This window comes from Elephas maximus, chromosome 11 (genome assembly GCF_024166365.1).
Source record: "Elephas maximus indicus isolate mEleMax1 chromosome 11, mEleMax1 primary haplotype, whole genome shotgun sequence".
Classification (NCBI taxonomy): Eukaryota; Metazoa; Chordata; class Mammalia; order Proboscidea; family Elephantidae; genus Elephas; species Elephas maximus.
The window spans coordinates 86,936,934-86,962,713 of NC_064829.1; the positions used below are offsets into that span (position 1 = coordinate 86,936,934).

Sequence of the window (25,780 nt, forward strand, 5' to 3'; positions counted from 1 at the left end):
CATTCCAAAGAAAGGTGATCCAACTGAATATGAAAATTATTGAACAATATTATTAATATCACATTCAAGTAAAATATTGCTGAATGTGGCATCAGGATTGGGGGAAGACTCATTAACAACCTGCGATATGCAGATGAAACAACCTTGCTTGCTGAAAGTGAAGAGGACTTTTGAAGCACTTACTGATGAAGATCAAAGACTATAGCCTTCAGTATGGATTACACCTCAACATAAAACAAAAATCCTCACAACTAGACCAATAAGCAACATCATGATAAATGGAGAAAATATTGACGTTGTCAAGGATTTCATATTACTTGCATCAACAATCAATGCCCATGGAAAGAGCAGTCAAGAAAGCAAAGGATACATTGCACTGGGCAAATCTGCTGCAAAAGACCTCTTTAAAGTGTTAAAAAAGCAAAGATGTCACTTTAAGGACTAAGATGCGCCTGACCCAAGTCATGGTGTTTTCCAGTTGCCTCATATGCATGTGAAAGTTGGACAATGAATAAAGAAGACTGAAGAAGAATTGATGCCTTTGAATTACGGTGTTGGCAAAGAATACTGAATATACCATGGACTACCAGAAGCAGGAACCAATCTGTCTTGGAAGAAGTACAGCCAGAATGCTCCTTAGAAGCAAGGATGGGAAGACGTCATCTCACATACTTTGGACATGTTATCAGGAGGGACAGGTTCCTGGAGAAGGACATTACGTTTGGTAGAGGGTCATCGGAAAGAGAGGAAGTCCCTTGTCTTAGTTATCCTGTACTGCTACAATAAATACCACAAGTGGAATGCTTCAACAAACAGAAGTTTATTCTCTCGTGGTCTAGTCTGCTAAAAGTCCGAATTCAGGGCGTCAGCTCCAGGGGCAGGCTTTCTGTCTCTATCGGTTCTGGAGGAAGATCTTTTTCTTTATCAATCTTCCCCTGGCTGGAGCTTCTTAGTGCAGGGAATCTGGGTCCAAAGGACACACTCCGCTCTGGGCACTATCTCTTGGTGGTATGAGGTCTCCCTGTCTCTCTGCTTGTTTCTCTCTCATATCTAAAAGAGATTGACTTAAGACACAACCTGATCTTGTAGATTGAGTCCTGCTTCACTAATATAACTGCCTCCAACCCTGTCTCATTAACATAGGATTTACAACACATAGGAAAATCACATCAGATGACACAATACTGGGAGTCATGGTCTAGCAAGGTTGACATAAATTTTGGGGGGACACAATTCAATCCATAACAACCTTCAATGACTTGGATTGATATAGTGGCTGCAACAACGGGCTCAAGCATAAGAACAATTGTGAGAATGGTGCAGGACCGGGCAGTGTTTCATTCTGTTGTACATAGGGTTGCTATGAACTAACTCGATGGCACCTAACAACAACAACAACTTTGTTCTCATTTTGGTGATCTTCATTTATTTCCACATGACAGACTGGGATTTGTATGGGTTGTGAAATTATCTTAAACAGTTACTAAAAATGGAAGCAGGAGTGACCTTTCCAAAGCATATACTTACTTAGATCACCCCCTTGCTTTAAGCCCCTCAGCGGCTCCTCATTGCCCTTGGAATAAATTTACTCTGTGAAACTGGGCAAGATCTGTCACTGACTGGTTTTACAATCTCCTCTCCCTCTCACTGGTAACTGTATTGACTTTCCTTTAGTTTCTACAATATGCCTTGTTCCCTTTTTCCTTCTGGCCTCGGGACAGACCATCTCTTTTCCTGGAGTACTTTTCTCTCCCTTTCTTTGCCTGGATACATTTTGCTATCCCTAGATATCCTCTAGATATCACTTCCCCTGGGAAGCCCTTCTCCGGTGTCTGCCTGAGTAAATTGTTCCTCCGATTGTTCATCGACTCAATGGCAACAGGTTTAGTATTTTGGTTTATTGTTCCCATAGTATACCAGTGTTCCACTGATTATGGTTCCACTAATTATTAGTCCACTTATTATTTGGTTTGTTTGCCATTAAACTGTAAAATAAATTGTACTGTGGTCATATACAACACCAAGCTTAATCCCGACACTCCTTGCAGTAGTTTTGCAAACCTTAATCTAGATTATTTTAATCAACATATCTGAAAATTTTCTTCTGAAGAAATTATTTCTAGAATTATTTTCTATCAGTATGGGATCTAATGTTTTGGCAATTATATAACAGCAGCATTTAAATGTATCATTTACAAGTTTCCTTTATCTTATTTGTCATAATTTTGCAAGTATGGGCAAAGACTTGGAAGGTGGTTGTCTACAAAATGATTTGTATTTTAACTTTACTGTGATATAAAAGTAATATAATCACATAGTGGGAGCAACCTTAAGAAGCAACCTCCATCTAGTGCAACCCTTTGTGTTCAGTCTACCTGTATTCTCTCTCCATGTGCATTCTCATCCACATTCATGACTGCACTTATCCACGTTATGGTGACTTTGAAGTTTATCTTTCTGTCCCAGACTGTCTTCTTTGATCGAGACCTGTATTTCTAAGGATCTTTTCAACATTAATACCCAGAAGTCTCAATGGCCATACTCAGTATGGTCAAGACCAAGCTGGTGATCTCCAGGCATGAGAGTCATCCTCTTTCCAGTGTTTCCCCCCTCCATCATTTACACTATTGACCTTGACACCTCAGTCAGCCATGTCCAAACCAAGTCTTGTCCATTTCACCTTCTAAATGTGTCTTTAAGTGATCCACTTCTTTTCTTCACTGCTGCTACCCTAATCTCAGTTCCGAACTACTATCATCTTCCACCTGGACTGCTTGAGCCTTCTCCTAGCTCTTAGTCCTTTGGCTGCTAACCAAAAGGTCTGCAGTTTAAATCCACCAGGCGCTCCTTGGAAACTCTATGGGGCAGTTCTACCCTGTTCTGTAGGGTCATGATGAGTCGGAATAGACTGGAAGGCAACAGGCTTGTTTTCCCCCCCCCCCCCCCTTCCCTAGTCACCATTCCTTCCTTCAAACAACAGCCTGGGCTGTGCTTTTCAAATGCAAGTCTGATCCTATCAACCCTCTGACAAGATCTCAGTGGCTCCTCATTGATCTTGAGAAGACCCAAATGGTTTCCTGATCTGGTCCTCAGACCTCCCCACCCCTGAACACTTTTCTTCTTATTTGCATTTCAGTCATATGGGTTTCTTTTAGCATCTGACTATACTGTCCTCTTTCCAGGTCCAGGACTTTGTAGGTGCTATTCTCTCCGACTGGAATGATCCTGCCTCTCCATTGCTCACTGCTTTGGTCCATAATGCTTGCTTATTCTTCTGATCCCACGTTGGGGTCACTTCTTTTGGACTGCTAGCCTAGATCAGGTTCCCATGTCATAGGTGTATATAGACTTACCTTGCTCAGGAGCAGTTACCTCAGCTTATAATTATACTTTTATTGGTATAGTTATTTCACCAATGACTTTCTCCCTTACTAGACTCTAAACTCTGCAAAAGCAGGGATTGAGTCTGCTTTTGCTTTCTGTTCATCACTGTATCCCTGGCACCTAGTGGACACACACAAAATATATGTAGAACAAAGGAAAGAAAGCCAAGATTACAACTTGTGCACAAACAATAATGATCTCCCTTTTCTAGAGAAATTTCATGTTTTAGATTAAACTTAATAACTTACTTTATTATAGGGACCACGTGTACCATTTCTCTGTGTGTCGGCCAGTCTGGGCTGTGGAGTTATAGTTGTATAGTGTGCTCACTTTTCTGGGAACCAGCTGAGGTGGGAAATGGGCACTGAAATCCAGCCCACCCTGCCTGCCTCTGTCTGAGCCCTGATGCTGGGTTCTGCTTTAAAAAAAACTTTTTATTTTTAAACATATAGAGGAACTTTTATCTCAACAAGTGCCCAGAGGGCCTCCCCTGTTTTCTCTGCAGGCTGACAGTGTCCCCTCTGGGGCCACTATAGGGCATCTGTGGTTCTATAGTCACCTGGATTTTGTTCTTCCTTCTGGGCAATCACCTTCCAGATGGTGCCCCTCGTTATGGGGAACCAGATGAGCCAGTAGGGAAGGTTCAGCATAAGACATCTCCACTTTAAAAACCAACTGAACAATTAAAATCAAAGCATCTGCACTCTTACTGCCACCAAGCAGTGGCACACTTTTGCTCTATACTTGGGAACAGGCAGAATAAACTTATTGTGACATGCATGTTAGATGACCCCTAGGTCTAACTTGTTTCTGAATGATTTGATGACAATCCTGCCATACTTTCTGAGTCTTTGAAAATAGTCTTGATGATCCCCACTAGGTCATCTCGCTCATTCCTTCTTTGGGGGAGGGATTGTTCTTTCAATATTAAAGCTGTTAATGGTAGTTCTAAACTCCATTCATTAGATAACCATGCTGAAGTATAGTTAGGAATAAAGTGTACTGATGTCTGCAATTTTCTTTGAATGCATAAAAAAAATAAAGATGTATTGAGAGACGAGTAATGGGAATGGTATGTGATAAACCAAATAAAACTAAATGTTAATCATAAGATCTACTTGATGGTATTCACTGTACAATTTTTCAACTTTTCTGTATGTTCAAAATTTTTCATGAGCTATTGGATAAAAAACCCATTCATTCAACATTTATTAAAATTTTATTACATTTATATTTTATTATTTCTATTTATTCAAAATAAGAATTTATTTTTAGAAACCCTACGCATCAGGAAGACAACAATGAATCAGAAAGGGTCTCTGTTGGTAAGGCATTCACTGAGAGAGACATATTAGCAAACCAAAACAAACTTGTTGCCATTGAGTTGATTATGACTCATAGTGACCCTATAGGACAGAGTAGAACTGCCCCATAGGGTTTCCAGGGAGCAGCTGGTATACTGTGGATTTGAACTGCTGACCTTTTGGTTAGCAGTTGAATTCTTAACCACTGCACCACCAGGGCTTCTAACATATTAGCAGATAAAGATAAAACAATATGGTGAGTGCAGTGATAGAGACACACATAGAATGTTCTGGGAATACCCAGGAGAAGTACATTCCATACCTTGTCATGTTTGTGTGTGTGTGTGTTGGTCAGGGAGCTCTTCCTGGGAGAGAGGCCAGCAGAGCTCAACGTTAAATGGTGGTAGAGCAGAAATGAGTTCAGGTAGTGAGGAGGGAAAAAATTCCATGAACATACCCTGTATGGTGTTTGTAGGAAGCAGGAGATGGGGCTGGGGGCTTTGCAATATTGGAGAGCCTTGTGTGCCATGCTGACAGATTGGGCTTGATACTAGAGGGAGTTTCAGACGGTTGAAGGGTCTTAAGAAGAGGATGACATGGTCAGATTTGCTTTTAGATGCAACACTAAAATGGCTGATTGGAGAATGCTCCAGAGTGAAGAGAAGTTAGGAGGCTGGGGCAATATTACTGGCAAGAGATGAAGAGGACCTGAATGTGAACACTGGTAGTAGGGCTGAAGATTAGGGAACAGATTTGAGAAATATTTAGCTTGTAAAATTAGAGAATTAGAGATGGGAAAAACGGAGGATAGGAAAGTGTATAGCTCATTATAGGAGAAACTATGGCGGGGGAGTCGATGAGCTCAGTTTTGAATGTTTTGAATATAAGCTATTTGTGGGACACTCAGGTGGAGCTGTCCAACTGGCAACCAGAAAAACAAGACCAAAATTTAGGAAAGAGGTGAGAGATTGATTTGGAATCCATCAGCTATTGAAATAATGGGATTAGAATATGCTGTAGAGATTAACAACAGAGAAAATATATAATAGTAAAAAACACTGGACTTCCTGTAGCTAGTACAGTGCCTGGTCAACGGGAGGTGGGTAATAGACATTTGTTGGATAAATGAGTGAAAGTGGACAGAATTCCCGGAGAGCATCAGCATTTAGGGAGTGGACTGAGGAAGAGAAACTGATGATGTAGGAGAGGGAACAAGTACGGAGGTTGAAGGAGATTAAAGAACATGTGTGTGTTGGGGGGGGTTCAAGGAGTGCAGAGATTCAGGAAAGGGTGGTCACTGGTTACAAATGAAAGATAAGGACTAAAATCTGTTCTTGGGTCACCTGAGACCACAGAGTTTCTGCAGAATTGGAGGTGGGGTGAGGAGTGGAAGGGAGATGGAGAGGATACAGTGACTGTTTAAGAAATGTGATAAGTGGGATGAGGCATGGAGAGGACCTCATGCATGTGGGGAGAAGATCTTGGCTTTTCTTGATGAAGACAACGGTCTTCTGCTGAAAAGGAAAATTAGGCAGGGTATGCATTGCCTAGGAGCGTCAATAAAGTGGGAACGGCCTGGGATAGTCATCAAGGACCATGAATGGAATGAGGACCCAATGAAAGGCTGACTGCAGAGCATTTTGAAGACAGGCGTTGTGCGCACCCTCACCTCCCAGGAACTGTAAGCCACCTGAGGGCGGGTGCTGTCTTCACGCCTTGCTTCTGTCTGCATAGCTTCACGTCCAAGCACGCGACGATGAAGGGCCAAACCATTCTGAGAGCTCCTACTCCATCTTTTCACTCATTTTGAGAAATACATTATTATTGCTTGGCATTAAAAAAAAATCTGGCAGAACCGAACTTTTGGGTCACTTAAGAGTTTGTAGGAATGTATGCCGTTAACCCTCTCCCTACAAAACACCTAGCTTAAAAAAACAGAATTTTCAAGAAAAGGTGTGACATGAGAATTATGAGGTCAGGATACCCACCTGGCCAGCTCACCCTAAAGTCAGTCCTGGGCACGTTGTCAAAGTTCTGACATCAGAAGGTCTGCCTTCCAATGGCAGGAAGGCTCGCTCCACAGCCTTTCTCCTATTGGCTCTCAAAAGTGGGCGGGGCTACCATGCCTGCTGCTACCACTGGCTCCACCCCATTCCATGCAAATAAGTCAAAGCTCTGGCTAGTCCACGTGATGGGTCACATGATTGAAGACACCATCTACCCACCCCCTCAATGATGTCATCATCAACTCAAACTCTCACGAGAGTTGGAACAGATGCTGCAGGAAAGTGCCCTTGCGTTGGGGGTGGTCCAGGGGCGGGGCCCAGAAGGGCTCCTCCCATTCCCTCTTAAGGCCCTCCAGGCCAGTTTTGACCAGGGGCCCAAGGTTTATGTGTGCATGTGCCCAGGGGTCCCAATGCAAACTCTACTCCCATTGGCTGGCTGCTCCGGCATGCAAATGAGGGCTCACGTCACTTCCGGAGGCAGATCGAGCGCCATTTTCTCTTTCTGGCTGCTGGGAGGAGGGATGGGGTCGCCGCCGGGGAGGGGCTCGCGCTGAGGTGGGGGTCGCGGATCGGGCGGCGCGGGCGGCACCGGTGGAGCGGCGGGACAAGGAGGCTCGCGCCAGCGAGGTAAGGCAGTTGCAGCGTCTGAGGCCAGGCTCTCACGCGGAAAGTTTCTGAGGCGTCTTCCCGCGCGCGGCCACGCCCGGCCCGTTCCCCGCCCGGGTCCTGGGGCGTTCTCCGCGGCTCGCGCCCGGTCCCCCCGCCGCGTCACTTGCCCCCGGCCCCCGGCGTGCGCGCTGCGGGGCGGCGACGCGTTCGGGGCTCCGGGGCAGCACCTGCGGCCGGGTGGCCGGTGTCCCGGAGCCGCTCGGGGGGGAACCGCTCAGGGGGCCGGGGGCGGCAGAGGTGGGCCGGAGTCGGGTCCCCCAGCAGTCTGCCCCCAGAAGGAGAGTTCTGCGTCAGGAACAGCCGATAGCACATTCCTGTCCTCGCCATCCAGCTTCTGACGTGGATAGGTGATTGAGATGCAGGTGTTGACGTTACCATTTTACTTCTCATCTACTATTGCTGGTCGACTTGAGATAGGTTCTGTTTACAAAGTTTCTATGAACAGTTTGTTGGCTTTGGAACGTCAGAAACAGTAACTGTCAGTTCAGATATTGCATAGTTTCAGAATGATAAATCATTAGATGTTTTAAGTATTTTCTTTTTATTTGAGCAGGAGGCTTGCCTGAACGCTATTAGAACTCATAACTGAATAGAATGGATAATCACTGGCCCTGAAGCCTGGAGGAATGGATAGTCTGTCTTGGGGGTGGGGGCGTCTGGGGACGGAAGCTGACTGGTAAAGCAGATAAATTGCGATGCACGTTAACAAGTGCTGTGGAAACCCTAGTGGCGGAGTGGTAATAGCTAGGGCTGCTAACCAAAAGGTTGGCAGTTCGAGTCCACCAGGCACTCCTTGGAAACCGAATGGGGCAGTTCTACTCTGTCTTATAGTGTCGCTATGGGTCGAAGTCGATTCGATGGCTACGGGTATAGCAAATATTTGGAGCCCTGGTGGCACAGTGGCTAAGTGCTTGGCTGCTAACCAGAAGGTCAGCAGTTCGAGTCCACCAGGTGCTCCTTGGAAACCCTATGGGGCAATTCTAGTCTGTCCTGTAGGGTCGCTATGAGTCGGAATCCATCTGACCTCAACGAGTTTTTTTGTTTGTTTGTTTTTGTAGCAAATATTTTTGAAGTGCTATATGGGTATCACTGAAGATTGAACAATTAAGAATGTTAGAGGGTACACACAGGTTTTATCAAGTAATTACAGCTTGGAGCCTGGGTAGGAGTTGAAGGTGTGGGGAGCATTTGTGGGAGAGAGGAATAAAAACGGGATTTGTGAAAAGTGCGTGTTCATCTTTGGTTGGAGGTCAAGCAGTGTGTGTGTAACCTACTTAGAGATATTACTGGAGAGCTGGCCATATTATGAATCCACTTTTATATTTTGGGAATAGTTGACCCTGTTCTGAAGACAGCATCGAGCCAATGGTCTTAGAAAGGGAAAGAGAACCAGTGCCATTTTGGAGGATGGACAAGAATGACAAGAGGTCGTCATTGCATTTATATAGTTGAGAAATGTTAAGAGTTTGCGGTCTCGATTTAGGCCGTGTCTGATAGGAATTGATTGGTTATGGGGGATGAGGGTGGAATTAAATATTATGGCAAGATTTTTAGCTGAAGAGATTCTGGGATGTTTGAGATACCTTTTTAATTTGAACTCATTTGCAGTGTGCTGCTGGTGAATTTAAGATTGCAGTCACTTTGAGGACTAAATCCCTAGCATCCTAGCATCCTGCCCTGTTTTCCACCCTCTGACTATCACAGACCTCTTAGTCAAGGCACGGTGTTGTGTGAGGAAACTGAAATATTGACCTGTTGAAGGTCACGTGACTAGGGAGAGATCTACTTGTGATTTGAACCCAAAGCTGATTCCTGCTTTCATGTATAGCACGTGTTATGTGTTCTTTAAGTAACTTAAAGAAAAAAGAAAAACTCTTGTATTCTAATAGTTGGGACATTTCATTTAGATTTTTGCAGTTAATAGCAAACTCATAGTGTCTATGTTCTGCATGCTTAATGTGTATTAACTCATTCATCCTTATAACTGTCTTATAAGGTAGATCATAAGGATCCCTGGTGGCACAGTGGTTAAAAGCTCAGGCTGCAGACCAGAAGGTCAGCAGTTCAAATTCACCAGCTGCTCCTTGGAAACCCTATGGGGCAGTTCTACTCAGCCCTGTAGGGTTGCTGTGAGTCAGAATCAACTTGATGGTGACAGGTACTCTTCCTGAGGCCCAGACTAAGTAACTTGCCCAAGATTACACAGCTAACACATGGTGGAACTCATTTGAACCCAGGCAGTATAACACCAGAATCCTTGCTGATAACCATTTTGCTGTGCTGCTTCTCGGGTGAAATCCTTTTAGAATTTAGGTTTCACAGGACTCAAAAAGAAAGTTCTGTGGCTTAAAAAATATTTTTACTACCCGAATGACTTTATTTTTTGGAGTTTACTTTTTCCATAATAGAATATTTTGAAATGGTCACGATACTCAAAAACAACAAAAGCAACCTGCTTTAGTCATCTAGTGCTGCTGTAATAGAAATACCACAAGTGGATGGCTTTAACAAAGAGAAGTTTATTTCGTCACAGTAAAGTAGGCTAGAAGTCCAGATTCAGGGCATGAGCTGCAGTGGAAGGCTTTCTCTCTGTTGGCTCTGGAGGAAGGTCCTTGTCCTCAATCTTCCGTAGGTTGAGGAGCTTCTCAGGTGTGGGGACCCCGGGTCCAAAGGATGCATTCTGCTCCTGGTGCTGCTTTCTTGGTGGTATGAGGTCCCTCACTCTTTGCTTGCTTCTCTTTCCTTTTGTCTCTTAGAAGGTAAAAGGCGGTGCAGACCACACCTCAGGGAAACTCCCTCTACATTGGATCAGGGATGTGACCTTAGTAAGGGTGTTCTAATCCCACCCTAATCCTCTTTAACATAAAATTACAATCACAAAATGGAGAACAGCCATACAATACTGGGAATCATGGCCCAGCCGAATTGATATGCACAATTTTGGGGGGACATAATTCAGTCCATGACACAACCCTTTAAGTAATCCTCTGAAAAAGAATATTTTCTCATGGACATCAGTGGAATTTTGTAGTAGTCCTGTGTTTACAACAAACCTTAAGATTAAAGGTTTAATCTTGGACTGAGGTTGATGGGTTAGTGTGTGGTATGAAAGCAGTGTTGGGTGCATTAGCTTGCTTTTCCTAATGGGAAAAATACAGATTTCACTGGGCACTAAGAATACATCAAAAGATGCGTTGCATTGGGCACATCTCCTACAAAAGACCTCTTTAAAGTGTTGAAAAGCAAAGATGTCACTTTAAGGACTAAAGTGCGCCTGACCTAAGCCATGGGGTTTTCAGTCGCTTACCTGCATGCGAAAGCTGGACGATGAATAAGGAAGACAAAAGGAGAATTGACACCTTTGAATTGTGTTGGTGAATGATATTGAATATACCATGGACTGCCAAAAGAATGAACAAATCTGCCTTGGGAGAAGACCAACCGGAACGAACAAATCTGTCTTGGAAGAAGTATGTGAGACATACTACATCTCACATACTTTGGACACGCTATCAGGAGGGATCAGTCCCTGGAGAAAGACATCATGCTTGTTAAAATAGAGGCTCAGCAGAAAAGAGGAAGACCCTCAACGAGATGGTGTGACACTGTGGCTGCAACGATGGGCTCAAACATAACAATGATTATAAGGATGGCACAGGACTGGGGAATGTTTTGTTCTCTTGTACATAGGGTCATAGGGTCACTGTCTTAGTCATCTAGTGCTGCTATAACAGAAATATAGTGGATGGCTTTAACAGAGAAATTTATTTTCTCACAGTCTAGTAGGCTAGAAGTCCAAATTTAGGACATCAGCTCCAGGGGAAGGCTTTCTCTGTTGACGCTGCGGGAAGGTTCTTGTCACCAATCTTCCCCAGGGCTAGGTGCTTCTCCACTCAGGAACCCTAGGTCCAAAGGATGAGCGTTCTGCTCTTGATGCTGCTTTCTTGGTGGTATGGGGTCCCTGCCGCTTACTTCCTTTTCCTTTTACATCTTGTAAGATAAAAGGTGGTGCAGGCCACACCCCAGGGAAACTCCCTTTACATTGGATCAGAGATGTGATCTGAGCAAGGGTGTTACATCCCACCCTAATCCTCTTTAACCACAGGCAGAGATTATGATTTACAACACATAGGAAAATCACATAATGGAGGACAACCACACAGTACTGGGAATGATGGCCTAATCAAGTTGACATATGTTTTTGGGGACACAGTTCAATCCATGACAGTGGATTGAATCAATCTATGAGTTGCAACCGACTTGACAGCACCTAACAACAATAACAAGAATATATGGAGAACAGTATTTGTAGAAGATCTATAAATATGAAAATATTGGAGGACCACTTATTTCCCAGTGAAGATCCCTGGTAGTCCAGTGGTTAAGTGCTCAGCTGCTAACCAAAAGGTCAGTGGTTCAAACCCACCAGCCACTCTGTGGGAGAAAGGTGGCAGTCTGCTTCTGTAAAGATTACAGCCTTGGAAACTCTGGGGACAGTTCTGCTCTGTGCTATAGAGTAGCTATGAGTCGGATTAGTCCACTGGGCATTTTGTATGGAAATACTGTGTCTTTTAGAATGGGTAAATTATGGTAAAAGCCTTCCTACTTCTCTTCCCCAAAGTGATTGGCAACAGTAGACTGGGGATCTTGAGAGAACTGTTTTAAGGTTATGGGATTTCTGTAATTTACCTGTGTTTTATTTTTTGTTATCCTCATCTTGTTTCTCTAAAGCCATAAGCAGATTGCTAAAAAAAAAAAAAAGGGGGGGGGCTTTTTTAAGGGATCTGTGTACATTTTTGGGGGGATCACAATCATAGTAATGAGGGAACGGGTGTGCTCACATTTGAGAATAAAAAGGTCCTCCCATTCAAGAAAGAGAAAAAAGACTGACAGTTCCTTGGCCTTAGTCCTCAGCCTGGAGTACCACAGAACCCACTGAAACTTTCTAGTCACTGACAGCCTCATTTCAGTACCCCCTTTTTGAGAGTCAGCCAGTCCGCAACAGCCTCCAGTAACCATGTTGATGAAGGTCAGCCAATCCTTAAATGCTCCTGCTTCTGAAAGTCCCACCAGTCCCTGTATTTTCATGCTATAATAATACCAGCTCTTGCTCTGTATGGTGAGACTATTCTTTGCAAGCAATAAATTTAGATTCCTTGTTTAAGATACACGTGAATGATGGTCTTTTCCTTGGACAATCCTATTCAGTAGGTAGCTTTGAGGAAAGAAGAACCTCAAAGCATAGAGAGGATAGTGGAACATTAAGGAGGAGATGTTCCTCCTTAATGAAAGCAAGTCTGATCAAGTGAGTGAAAAGCATCTAACAGAAATTTTGGTTAAGCCTTGTTCTAGCCAAAGGAACCAGTCTGGGCTTGCAAGTGACCTTGTGCTTAGTTTTTAGAAAGCCACCATGAGATTCTTGACAGCACTTCCATTAGACTGTAAAGTTTTGTTTTAGAATCCACTTCAGTGCATTTTGTTTTTTTTTTTTAATTTATTTTATTTCTTACGGTTTTTATATCCCTTGTTCTTCAATGCTGATGATCCTTAAATCTCCCTTTGATGAGCCGGAGATACACTCTTCACACAGATAATCAAATGGCAGCAACTTGTTTGAAAGGAAACTGACCCACTCCAAATCAGCTTCTCAAAAGTTTTGTCCATTGCTGACGAGTCGATTCCGACCCATAGCAACCCTATAGGACACAGTAGAACTGTCCCCATAGGGTTTCCAAGGCTGTAAGTCTTTACGGAAGCAGAATGCCACATCTTTCTATTGCAGACCAGCGGGTGGGTTCCAACCACTGATCTTTTGGTTAGCAGCTGACCACTGCGCTACCAGGGCTTCTCTTTTTATTATTACCCACTGACAGATTGCTCCCGCTTGCATGTTAACCCTTTCTGTCCCCACCTCTCCCTCCTTCCACTTTATCTTTTTGGTTTTATCTCTTACTATTTCCATATCTAGGCAACTTACCTTTTACAAACACGTTACCAGACTTTTCTGTACCTCAACCATTTAAAAAACCAAAAAGAAAAAAAAAATTGTGGTAAAAACATATATAACAAAATATTTGCCAACTCAACAGACCGTACTATGTACAAGTCAGTGACATTGATTACATTCATCATGTTGTGCAATCATAACTATCTGTTTTTAATTTTTGCCATTATTAACAAAAACTTAGTGCCCCCTAGGGAGTGACTCCCCGTTTTCCTTTCCCTATCACCCCTGGTAACCACTGGAAACTTTGATCTCTATACATCTCCCTATTCTATAAATTTCATGCAAGTGGGATCATACAATATTCTTTTGTGACTGACTTATTTCACCCAGTCTGATGTTTTCAAGGTTCATCCATGTTGTAGCATGTATCAGAACTTTCTTTTTTGGCTATGTAATATTTCATTGTATGGATATACCACACTTTGTTCATCCATTCATCTGTTGACAGACATTTAGGTTGTTTTTTTTTTTGCATGCCTCATTTTATTGTGCTCTGCTTTACTACTGCTCTTCACAGGTATTGTTTTTTTTTTTTTTTTAACAAATTGAAGGTTTGTGGCAACCCTGCATTGAGAAAGTCTGTCGGCACCGTTTTTCCAACAGTACATGCTCACTTCGTGTCTCTGTGTCACATTTTGGTAATTCACTCAATATTTCAAACTGTTTCGTTATTATTATATCTGTTATGGTCATCTGTGATCAGTGATCTTTGATGTTACTATTGTAATTGTTTTGGGTTGCCACGAACTGCACCCATAGAACACGGCAAACGGAGTCGGTAAATGTTGTGTCTGTTCTAACTGCTCCACTGACCCAGCCCTTCCCTCGTCTCTCTCCCTCTCCTTGGGCCTCCTATTCCCTGAGACATGACATTATTGAAATTAGGCCAGTTAATAACCTTTTAATGGAAGAGTCGCTTGTCTCTCACTTTAAATCAAAAGCTAGAAATGATTAAGTTTAGTGAGGAAGGCGTGTCGAAAGCTGAGATGGGCCAAAAAGGTAGGCCTCTTGTGCCAAACAGTTAGCCAAATTGTGAATGCAAAGGAAAAGTTCTTGAAGGAAATTAGAAGTGCTACTCCAGTGAACAACAAATGATAAGAAAGCAGAACAGCCTTATTGCTGATACGGAGAAAGTTTTAGTGTCTGGATAGAAGATCATAGCAGCCGCAACATTCCCTTAATCCAAAGCCTAATGCAAAGCCTAATCCAAAGCAAGGCCCAAACTCTCGTCAATTCTGTAAAAGCTGAGAGAGGTGAGGAAGCTGAAGAAGAAAAGTTTGAAGCTTCCAGGGTTTGGTTCACGAGGTTTAAAGAAAAACTGCAAGGTGAAGTAGCAGGTGCTGATGGAGACGCTGCAGCAAGTTACCCAGAAGGTCTGGCTAAGGTAACTGGTAGATAGCTACACTTAACAATTTTGGGTGTGGGCAGAACAGCCTTATATTGGAGGGAGATGCCATGTAGGACTTCCATCGCTAGAGAGGGGAAGTCAATGCCTGGGTTCAGAGCTTCAGAGGGCAGGCTGACTCTCTCGTTAGGGACTAGTGGCAGCTGGTGACTTTAAGTTGAAACCAGTGTTCATTTCCCACTCTGAAAATCCTGGGGTCTTGGAGAATTACGGTAAATCTACTCTGCTTGTGCTCTATAAATGGAACAACAAAGCCTGGATGGCAGTACATCTGTTTATAACATGGTTTACTGAATATTTTAAGCCCACTGTTGAGACCTACTGCTCAGAAAAAGAAGATTCCTTTTAAAATAGTACTGCTCACTGGCAATGCACCTTGTCACCCAGGAGCTCTGATGGAGATGTACAAGGAGATTAATGTTATTTTCATGCCAGTGGCACAGTGGTTAAGAGCTTGGTTGCTAACCAAAAGGTCAGCAGTTCAAACTTACCAGCCTCTCCTTGGAAACCCTATGAGGCAGTTCTACTCTGTCCTGTAGGGTCACTATGAGTCGGAATTGACTCAACTGCAATAGGTTTGGTTTTGTTTTTTTTTTAACACATCTATGGCAATCCACAGTTAAAGGAGTAATTTCAACTTTCAAGTCTTATTATTTGAGAAATATATTTCGTAAGGCTATAGTTGCCATATATAGTGATTCCTGTGGTGGACCTGGGCAAAATAAATTGAAAACCTTCAGGAAAGGTTTCACCGTTCTGGATGCCCTTAAGAACATTTGTGATTAATGGGAGGAGATCAAAATAGCAACATTAACGTGAGTTTGGAAGAAGCTGCTTTCAATCCTCATGGATGACTTTGAGGGGTTCAAGACTTCAGTGGAGGAAGTAACTGCAGATGTGGTGGAAGTAGCAAGAGAACTAGAATTAGAAGTGGAGCCTGAAGGTGTGACTGAATTGCTAAAATCTCATGATAAAACTTTAACAGATGAGGAGTTGCTTCTAATGGATGAGCAAAGAAAGTAGTTTCTTGAGATAGAATCTACTCCTGGTGAAGATGCTGTGAACACTGTTGAAATGACAACAAAGGATTTAGAATATTACATAAACTTAGTTGATAAAGCAGCAGCAGGGCTAGAGAGGGTCGACTCCAATTTTGAAAGTTGTACTGTGGGAAAAATGCTATTAATTATCATTGTGTGCTGCAGAGAATTCTATTGTGAAAGGAAGAATCAATTGATGCAGCAAACTACATTGCTGTCTTTTTTTTTTTTAATTTTTTTGTGCTTTAAGTGAAAGTTTACAAATCAAGTTGGACTCATACAAAAATTTATAAACACCTTGCTATATACTCCTAATTCTCTGCGCCTAATGAGACAGCACACTCCTTCCCTCCTCTATTTCTTTTTGTGTCCATTCGGCCAGCTTCTGACCCTCTACCCTCTCATCTCCCCTTCAGACAGGAGTTGCCAACATAGTCTCATATGTCTACTTGATCTGAGAAGCTCATTCTTCACCAATATCATTGTCTGTGCCATAGTCTAGTCCAATCCCTGTCTGAAGAGTTAGCTTTAGAAATGTTTCCTGTCTTGGGCTAACAGAAGGCCTGGGGACCATGACCTCTGGGGGTCATTCTAGTCTCAGACCATTAAGTCTGGTCTTTTTACGAGAACTTGGGGTCTGCATCCCACTGCTCCCTTGCTCCCTCAGGGGTTCCTTGTTGTGTTCCCTGTCAGGGCAGTCATTAGTTGTAACCGGACACCATCTAGTTCTTCTGTTCTCAGGCTGATGTAGTCTCTGGTTTATGTGTCCCTTTCTGTCTCTTGGGCTCATAATTACCCTGTGTCTTTGGAGTTCTTCATTCTCTTTTGCTCCTGATGGGTTGAGACCAATTGATGCATTTTAGATGGCTGCTTGCTGGCATTTAAGACCCCGGACGCCACTCTCCAAAGTGGGATGCAGAATGTTTTGTTAATAGATTTTATTATACCAGTTGACTTAGATGTCCCCTGAAACTGTGGTCCCCAAACCCCCTCCCCTGCTATGCTGGTCTTCAATGCATTCGGTTTATTCAGGAAACTTCTTTGCTTTTGGTTTAGCCCAGTTGTGCTGATGACCTCTCCTGTATTGTGTGTTGTCTTTCCCTTCACCTAAAATAGTTCTTATCTACTATCTAATTAGTGAAAACCTCTCTCCCTCCCTCCCTCCATCCCTCCCACCTCTCGTAACCATCAAAGAATATTTTCTTCTCTGTTTAAACTATTTCTCGAGTTCTTATAATGGTGGTCTTATACGATATTTGTCCTTCTGCAGCTGAATAATTTCACTCAGCATAATGCTTTCCAGATTCCTCCATGTTATGAAATATTTCACAGATTCATCATTGTTTTTTATGGATGCGTAGTATTCCATTGTGTGAATATACCGTAATTTATTTATCCATTCATCAGTTGATGGGCACCTTGGTTGCTTCCAACTTTTTGCTGTTGTAAACAGTGCTGCAGTAAACATGGGTGTGCATATATCTGTTCGTGTAAAGGCTCTTATTTCTCTAGGATATATTCCAAGGAGTGGGATTGCTGGATTGATTGGTAGTTCTATTTCTAGTTTTTTAAGGAAGCACCAAATTGATTTCCAAAGTGGTTGTACCATTTTACATTCCTACTAGTACCATTTTATTGGTACTGGTGGGAATGTAAAATGGTACAGCCACTTTGGAAATTCCCACCAGCAGTGTATAAGAGTTCCAATCTCTCCACAGTCTCTCCAACATTTATTATTTTGGGTTTTTTGGATTAATGCCAGCCTCGTTGGAGTGAGATGGAATCTCATTGTAGTTTTGATTTGCATTTCTCTAACGGCTAATGATTGTGAGCATCTCCTCATGTGTCTGTTAGCCACCTGAATGTCTTTAGTGAAGTGTTTGTTCATATCCTTTGCCCATTTTTTAATTGGGTTACTTGTCTTTTTGTAGTTGAGTTTTTGCAGTATCATGTAGATTTTAAAGATCAGACGCTGATTGGAAATGTCCTAGCTAAAAACTTTTTCCCAGACTGTAGGTAATCTTTTTACTCTTTTGGTGAGGTCTTTGGATGAGCATAGGTGTTTGATTTTTAAGAGCTCCCAGTTACCTGGTTTCTCTTCTGCATTGTTAGTAATGTTTTGTATATTGTTCATGCCATGTATTAGGGCTCCTCATTGCTGTCTTTTTTAAGAAATTGCCATGGCTACCCCAACGTTCAGCACCACCACCCTGATCAGCAGCTACCAACATCAAGGCAAGAATCTCCATCAACAAAAAGATTATGACTCACTGAAGGCTCAGATGACACTTAGCATTTTTTTAGCAATAAAGTGTTTTTTAATTAAAGTATGTACCTTTTTTTTTATAGACATAATGCTATTGCATACTTAATAGACTACCAAACCAAGCTCATAACGATCCTGTGTGGCACAGTAGAACTACCCCATAGTGTTTCCAAGGAGCAGCTGGTGAATTCTAACTGCCAGCCTTTTGGTTAGCCGCCTGAGCTCTTAACCACTGCTCCACCAGGGCTCCTAATAGACTACAGTACAGTGTAAACATAACTTTTATGTGCACTGGCAAACCAAAAAATTTGTGTGACTCACTTTATTGCAGTATTTGCTTTATTGCGGTGGTCTGGATCTGAACTCAGGATATCTCTGAGTTATGCTGTAGTGCTGCCCTGAACACTGGTATATGAGTTTTAGTTTGCATTCCTGCTTTCAGTTCTTTTGGGCATTGGATACCTAGTATTGGGATTACTGGGTCATATGGTAGTTCTATGTTTAACTTTTTGAGGACTTGCCGAACTTTTCCACAGCAGCTGTACCTTTTTTTATCATAGCCATCCTAGTGGGGATGAAGAGGTAACTCATTGTGGTTTTGATTTGCATTTTCCCATTGATGTTGAGCTTCTGTCTTTTCATGTGCTTGTCAGTCATTTGTATATCTTTTGAGAGAAATGTCTGTCCAAGTTCTTTGCCTAGTTTTTGATTGGATTGTTTGTCATTTAGTTGTTGAGCTGTAGGGGTTCTTTATATATTTTAGATATTAAATCATTATCAGATATATAGTTACCGAATATTTTCATTTCATAAGTTGTCTCTTCACTTTCTTGATAAAATCTTTTGCACAGATGATTTCAGTTTTAATGAAGTCAAATTTATCTATTTTGTCTTTTGTTGCTCATGTTTTTAGTGGCATATCTAAGAATCCATTGTCAAAACTTAAGTTCTGAAGCTTTACCCCTAGGTTTTCTTCCAAGAGTTTTGTTACATTTAGGTCTTTGAGTTAATTTTGGTATATGTTGTGAGGTATGAATCTAATTTCATTCTTTTGCTTGTGGAGAACCAGTGTCCCAGCAACATACCACGTTTTTTGATGTCATCTACTCACCTGGAATGTCTCGGGCTCCAACTCCAATCCTTCATAGCTGTCCCCTCTTTTGAACTCCATAGGACTTTCTGTATGTCTTATGATACTTGTTTTATTTAATATTGTACCATTTATTCATTTAATGAGCATTTGGTATGTACTGTGCTCTTTGATGGAACCCTAGTGGCACAGTGGTTAAGAGCTCAGACTGCTAACCAAAAGGTCGACAGTTCAAATCCACCAGCCACTCCTTGGAAACCCTATAGGGCCATTTTGCTCTGTCCTGTAGGGTTGCTATGAGTTGGAATTGAGTCATCGGCAACAGGTTTGATTTTTTTTTTACAGATGCTCTCTGATAGGCCCCAGAGATACAAAGATAACATGATTCTTGTCCTGAAGAAGTTCAGTCTAATGGGGAAATAGATGTATAAACAGATAATTGCAACATAGTTAGGTGAGTGCAATAAAAGAAATATGAACTGGTTACTATGGGAAGTCTTAGGAGGGTCACTAAGCCGCCTGCCCATGTGGGAGGTGGAATTGGGAAGTGGGGCAAGCGGGGGGATGCAAAGGAGGGGTGTAAAGTGGAATTGCCGAATCACAGAAATTGCCATTTAAAATCTTGGGAGATGCTGCCAAATTGCCCTCCAAATGTGTAGAAATTACGTTTTTGCTCCTTTCCCTCACTACCACTGGACGCTATCAGTCTTTAAAAGTTTCGTTTTGATACTAAAAAAGTGACATTATTTTACCTGCAGCTTTAATTAGTAATGGAGTTAAGTAACCAAAATCTTTGGCCGTTTTAATTTGACTAGATTTTTCTTTTTTAGCTTAAAAATTTTTTTTTTGAATCTTGAAACTGTTACGGGCTTTAAAAAAAGTTGCTAGTGCCTTGCAAAGAAGGCTTTTTTCCTACTTGAGAATAAATTGCCAAAATGCCATGTTACCCCAAATGTTGTGTATTTCCTACAAACAGGAACCTTCTACATATGCACAACACAGCCATCACAATCAGAAAATGAATAAATACGTTATTACCATCTAATCCACCCATCATATTATAGTTTCACAAGTTGTTCCAGTAATGGCATTTATAGTAAGAGGATCTAGTTTAGAATTGCACATTGCATTTAGATCTCTTTAGTCACCTTCAGCCCGTCTCTTTCAAGAGGTACTTAGGTTTTCCTTCCATAATCTTTTTTTTACAAGTCCACAATTCAAAGGTTTTAAATAAATTTACAGAGTTGTGCATCCATCACCACAATCTCAGAATATTTCCATCACCTGCACCCCCCCAAAAACCTGTCCTTTCACAGTTGTTATCCTTTCTTGCCTGCAGCCCCAAAACCAAACCTGTTGCCGTCAAGTTGATTCTGACTCATAGCAACCCTATAGGACAGAGTAGAACTGCCTCATAGGTTTCCAAGGAGCAGCTGGTGGATTTGAACTGCCAACCTTTTGGTTAGCAGCCAAGTTCTTAACCACTGAACCCCCAGGGCTCCTATTATATACTGGAGCCAAAGTATGAACTGCAACTCTGGAACACGGTAACACGGAAATTTGTTTCGTGGTTGGTTCTGCCCATGTCACACCCAAACAATTCAATGAAAACAATTAAAAATGGAAAAAACTTTTTTCATTATGATTTCTAATTGTATATAGAAAAGCTATTTACCATAGTAATTTTTTATTTAGGTGATGTACTGATTGTAACCCTACAGGGAAATTCAATTTAAATATCACTTTCTCTGAAAAGACTTCCCTTGATCCCAAGTCCAAAGAAGCTGCCTCTGTTATAGTCTCCCATTGCATGTTTCGCTTTCCCCCTTTGAAAATGCAAATTTATAATTCATTTTATTTGTATGTTTGTCCCTCAGCAGGCTGATCTCCACTAGGATAGATAATTGCCTGAGCACTGCTGTTTCTTAGTGAGTGGAGGGAAATAAAGCAGAAAGCTATTCAGACTCAGGACAGGTATGACCTCATTCATTGTTAATTCATCTGGTATTTACTGAGTACTTACTATAGAGTCAATATGAGTCGGAATTGACTGACGGCAGTGGGTTTTACTGCATGTCAGGCACTGGGCTCAATCCTAAGGTTGTGGCAGTCCCTCTCCTTGGAGTGCAGTCTTAGGAGGGAGAAGATTTGGATGAGAAAGGCAGTAGAGTAGAATGGTAGCTGGAAGGGAACACAGGAGCAAGGCGAGGTGAGATCTGAGCTTCTTGGCAGCGTGCACGAAGAAGCTGTAGAGAGGAGTGTGTGAAGTTGTCTTTGGGACACAGAATGTGGTGAAGCAGAATTTAGGGGAGCTGTGCAGACCAGGGGTCGAGGACACATGTGGAGGAGATAACCCTGAAGATAACAATGGGTCCTTTTGGAACAGATACTCAGCATCACCTGGGAATTTGTTGGAAATGCAAATTCTGGGGCCAACCCCAGGACCAAGCCCACACTTCCTGAATCAGAAAGGGTGGGGGCACTATCTGTGTTTAAATAAGTCCTCTGAGTGATTCGACACGCCCTAAAGTTTGAGAACCACAAGAATGGAGGAAAGGAGGTAAAGCTAGGGAAATTGTGGGTGTTTGCTTTAGAAGAATTTAGAACATAAATCATCTGAAGCGACGGTTCGCAGACTTCAGTGTGCATCAGGATCACTGGGAAAACACTGATTGCTGGGCCCCATGCCTAGGGCTTCCGATTCTTTAAGTCTGAGGTGGAACCTGATGATTTACATTTCTCACAAGTTCTCCTGTGCTGCCGGTGCTGCTCCTAGTCTGGTGCTATAATTTTTTTGAGAACCTGTGCCCTGGAGAGGGTAGGGGTAATCTGGATTCAACTAACTTTCTGGTTTAGGAGCAAAGCCTTTCAGTGGTCACTTTTCCTTCTCATCAGCTCCTGCCATTATCTTATTAGTTGACATCAGGTCAATTCTGACTCATAGTGACCCCATGTGCAGAGTAGAACTGCATCATAGCGTTTTCCAGGCAGTGACCTTTTGGAAGCAGATCACCAGGCCTGTCTTCTGAGGCACCTCTGGGTGGGTTCAAACCACCAATCTTTTGGCTAGTAGTCGAGCACTTAACTGTTTGTGCCACCCAGGGACCCCTTGCCATTATCTTGGGTGACTTCAATGGCCAAATGAAGGATGAGTTATTCTTTCTAGCCTCATGGTTTGCTTGTCAGTTTATTAGAGTGATCTCAGTACTGTTGTCATGTCTACAGTTTTTATTCTGTTATTACTCAGAACTTGTTCCTTGAAAATTTGAATTCCGTTTAATATATTCTGCCACCCCTTTTACTGTAATTCAGTATTCACACTGAATGTACACATACTAGGTGCTGGGGATGAGGAATACAAGATTGAGTAAGTCACGGCCCCTGTTCTTAAGCAGTTTATAGGCCTTTGGGAGGCAAGTACCTGGAATATAATAACTGTAATAGGTGCTATTGGCAGCACAGAGAAGAGGACCTAAACTAAATGGTTATGAAGAGAATGTGTAGAGTGGGCCAGAAGGGTTTCTTGGAAAGAGAAGAGGGTGTGACTTTTATATCCAGTGGTTTTCTGAATATCTCCTACTGGATGCTCATAAATACTTCACACTCACTATGTTCCGTACTGAATTTATTGCCCCACCTACTCCCAAATCTGTTCTCCCTTCTGTGTTCCTTTCTTACTTGATATTGTAATAACATACCTAATTACTCACCCCAGAAACTAGGGTTAACTTTGAATCTTCCTTTTCCTTATTCAAAATGTGCCAATTTTGCCTATTAAATATCCACATCTATCTTTGCTATCTGTACTGCCATTGGTCTGTTCATACCTTAAACATCTGGTGTTGGGAACTGAGAGTGGTCCCTACCTAGTCAGTCAAATTGACTGAAACAACCTTAGCAATCACATGCGTTAGTTAGGTAGATCACACTTATACTCTATTCTGTTTTTTAAAAATAAGTTTTATTGAGATATAACTCAAATATCATATAATACACCCTTTTAAAGTATACAATTCACTGAATTTTAGTGTATTCACAGAGTTGTACCGTCGTCACCACAGTCAATTTCAGAACACTTTCATCACCACTAAAAGAAAGCCAGCATCTGTTAGCATTCACTCCCAATACCCTTCCAAACCTTCCCAGTCCTATGCAACTATTCATCTATTTTCTGTCTATAGATTTGCCTATTTTGGATATTTCGTGTAAATGAAATTGTACAATATTTGTCCTTTTCTGTCTGACTTATTTCACTCAGCATAATGTTTTCAAGGTTCAATTATGTCATAGCATGTATCATAATTTCATTTCTCTTTATGGCTGAATAATACTCCATTAAGGAGCCCTGGTGGCACAGTGGTTAAAGCAGTTGACTGCTAACTGAAAGGTCATCGGTTCGAAACCACCAGTGGCTCCACAGAAGAAAGATGTGGCATTCTGCTTCTGTAGAGATTTACAGCCTTGGAAACCATACGGGGTCGCTATGAGTCAATTTGGCAGTGGGTAGTACTACATTGGATGTATGTACCACATTTCGTTTATCTGTTCATCTGTTTATGAACACTTGAGTTGTTTTCACCTTTTGGCTATTGTAAATACTGCTGCAGTGAACGTTGGTGTACCTATCAGTTCGAGTCCCTGCTTTCATGTCTTCTTGAGTATATACCTAGGAGTGGAATTATTGAGTAATAAGGTAGTTGTATGTTTACAAAAGTTTTTAATTTTGATGAAGTCCAGTTTGTCTATTTTTTCTTTTTTCTCTTATGCTTTTGGTGTCATATTTAAGAAGATTTTGCCTAACCCAAGGCCTTAAAGATTTGCTCCTGTTTTCATCTAAGATTTATGAAGTTTAATCTCTTACAGTTAGATGCATGATTCATTTAGAGGTAATGTTTGTGTATAGTATAAGGAAGGAGTCCAACTTCATTCCTTTGCATGTGGATATCCAGTTGTCCCAGCACCATTTGTTAAACATTATACTCTATTTTCAATGTTTTACCAACCCTGTTAGTAATACATATTTTTGTGTATACTTATTACAGTTTTGTTTTCTTCCCTTTTAGGGAAAGTTGCAAAAATGTTTCAGATTCCTGTGGAAAATCTTGACAACATCAGGAAGGTGCGGAAAAAGGTAAAAGGCATTCTTTTGGATATCGGGCTCGACAGCTGCAAGGAGTTACTGAAGGTAAGAGGACACAAGTAACAGATTAAAAGAAAACAGTAACTGGAGAGTCTAGGGTAGACCTTGTGGAGATGAGATTTGAACAGGAAGTTTTAGAAGAATGAGTAAGATTCCTTAAGATGGAAATCGCTAGTACTTCAAATGGTCGTGTGAAAATATAATTTGTTCTCATTTATGTCTTTGTGATGTAAGCTGTTTTAAGCTGTTCAAGAGTTTAAAATTACTTTTGGGAGAGGATTTATGATCATGATCATTGTTATAAAAAAAATACTGGTTTTTGAAGTTTGAGGAGACTATGTAGAATTACTGTTTTAGTAAAACAAGACCCTAACTTAATTTTTCAGTGTTGTTAGAGTAATCCGTACATGGGAATGCATACATGGTATCCTCTGTTAACATAAACTCACTGCTCCATAGGTTTCTCACCTAATCTTTTGAGTTGCTATTGTCAGTTTGATCCCATATTATTGCTGTTGTTAAGCGCCGTTGAGTTGATTCTGACTCATAGCGACCCTGTGTACAACAGAACAAAACATACCCGGTCTTGCACTGTCCTCACAATCATTGTTATGTTTGAGCCCATTGTTGCAGCCACTGTGTCAGTCCATCTCGTTGAGGGTCTTCCTCTTTTTTACTGACCCTTTATTTACCCAGAAGGATGTCCTTCTCCAGGGATTGGTCCCTCCTGATAACATGTCCAAAGTATGTGAGACAAAGTCTCTCCATCCTTGCTTCTGATGAGCCTTCTGACTGTACTTCCAAGACAGATTTGTTCATCCTTCTGGCAGTCTGTGGTATATTCATTATTCTTCGCCAATACCATATTTAAAGGCATCAATCCTTTGGTCTTCCTTATTCGTTGTCCAGCTTTTGCATTCATATGAGGCAATTGAAAATAACATGACTTGGGTCAGTCATACCTTAAGTCCTCAAGTGACATCTTTGCTTTTTAACACTTTAAAGAGTTCTTTTGCAGCAGATTTGCCCAATGCAATGCAACATTTGATTTCTTGACTTCTGCTTCCATGGGCGTTGATTGTGGATTCAAGTCAATGAAATCCTTGACAGCTTCATTCTTTTCTCCATTTATCATGATGTTGCTTACTGGCCCAGTTGTGAAGATTTTTGTTTTCTTTAGGTTGAGGTGTAATCCATACTGAAGGCTGTAGTCTTTGATCTTCATCAGTAAGTGCTTCAAGTCCTCTTTGCTTTCAGCAGGCAAGGTTGTACCATCTGTGTATGGCAGGTTGTTAACGAGTCTTACTCTAGTCCTGTTGCTGCGCTCTTCATATAGCCTGGCTTCTCAGATTACTTGCTTGGTATACAGATTAAGTATGTTGAAAGGATACAACCCTCATGCACACTTTTTCTGATTTTAAACCACTCATCATCCCCTTGTTCTGTTTGAACAACTGCCTGTCGGTCTA

General features: G+C 41.8%; 1 protein-coding gene across 1 annotated transcript in view; it reads left to right on the forward strand.

The window, feature by feature from the left end:
- The first annotated feature begins 7,212 nt into the window (after positions 1–7,212).
- ADNP2 (ADNP homeobox 2) overlaps positions 7,213–25,780 on the forward strand; it is a 38,625-nt gene continuing 20,057 nt past the window's right edge. Inside the window, exons 1-2 of the mRNA XM_049902127.1 lie at positions 7,213–7,321; positions 24,235–24,356. Coding sequence (XP_049758084.1) covers positions 24,249–24,356 — 108 coding nt within the window. The 5' untranslated portion in view covers positions 7,213–7,321; positions 24,235–24,248. The remainder of the gene's footprint in view (positions 7,322–24,234; positions 24,357–25,780) is intronic.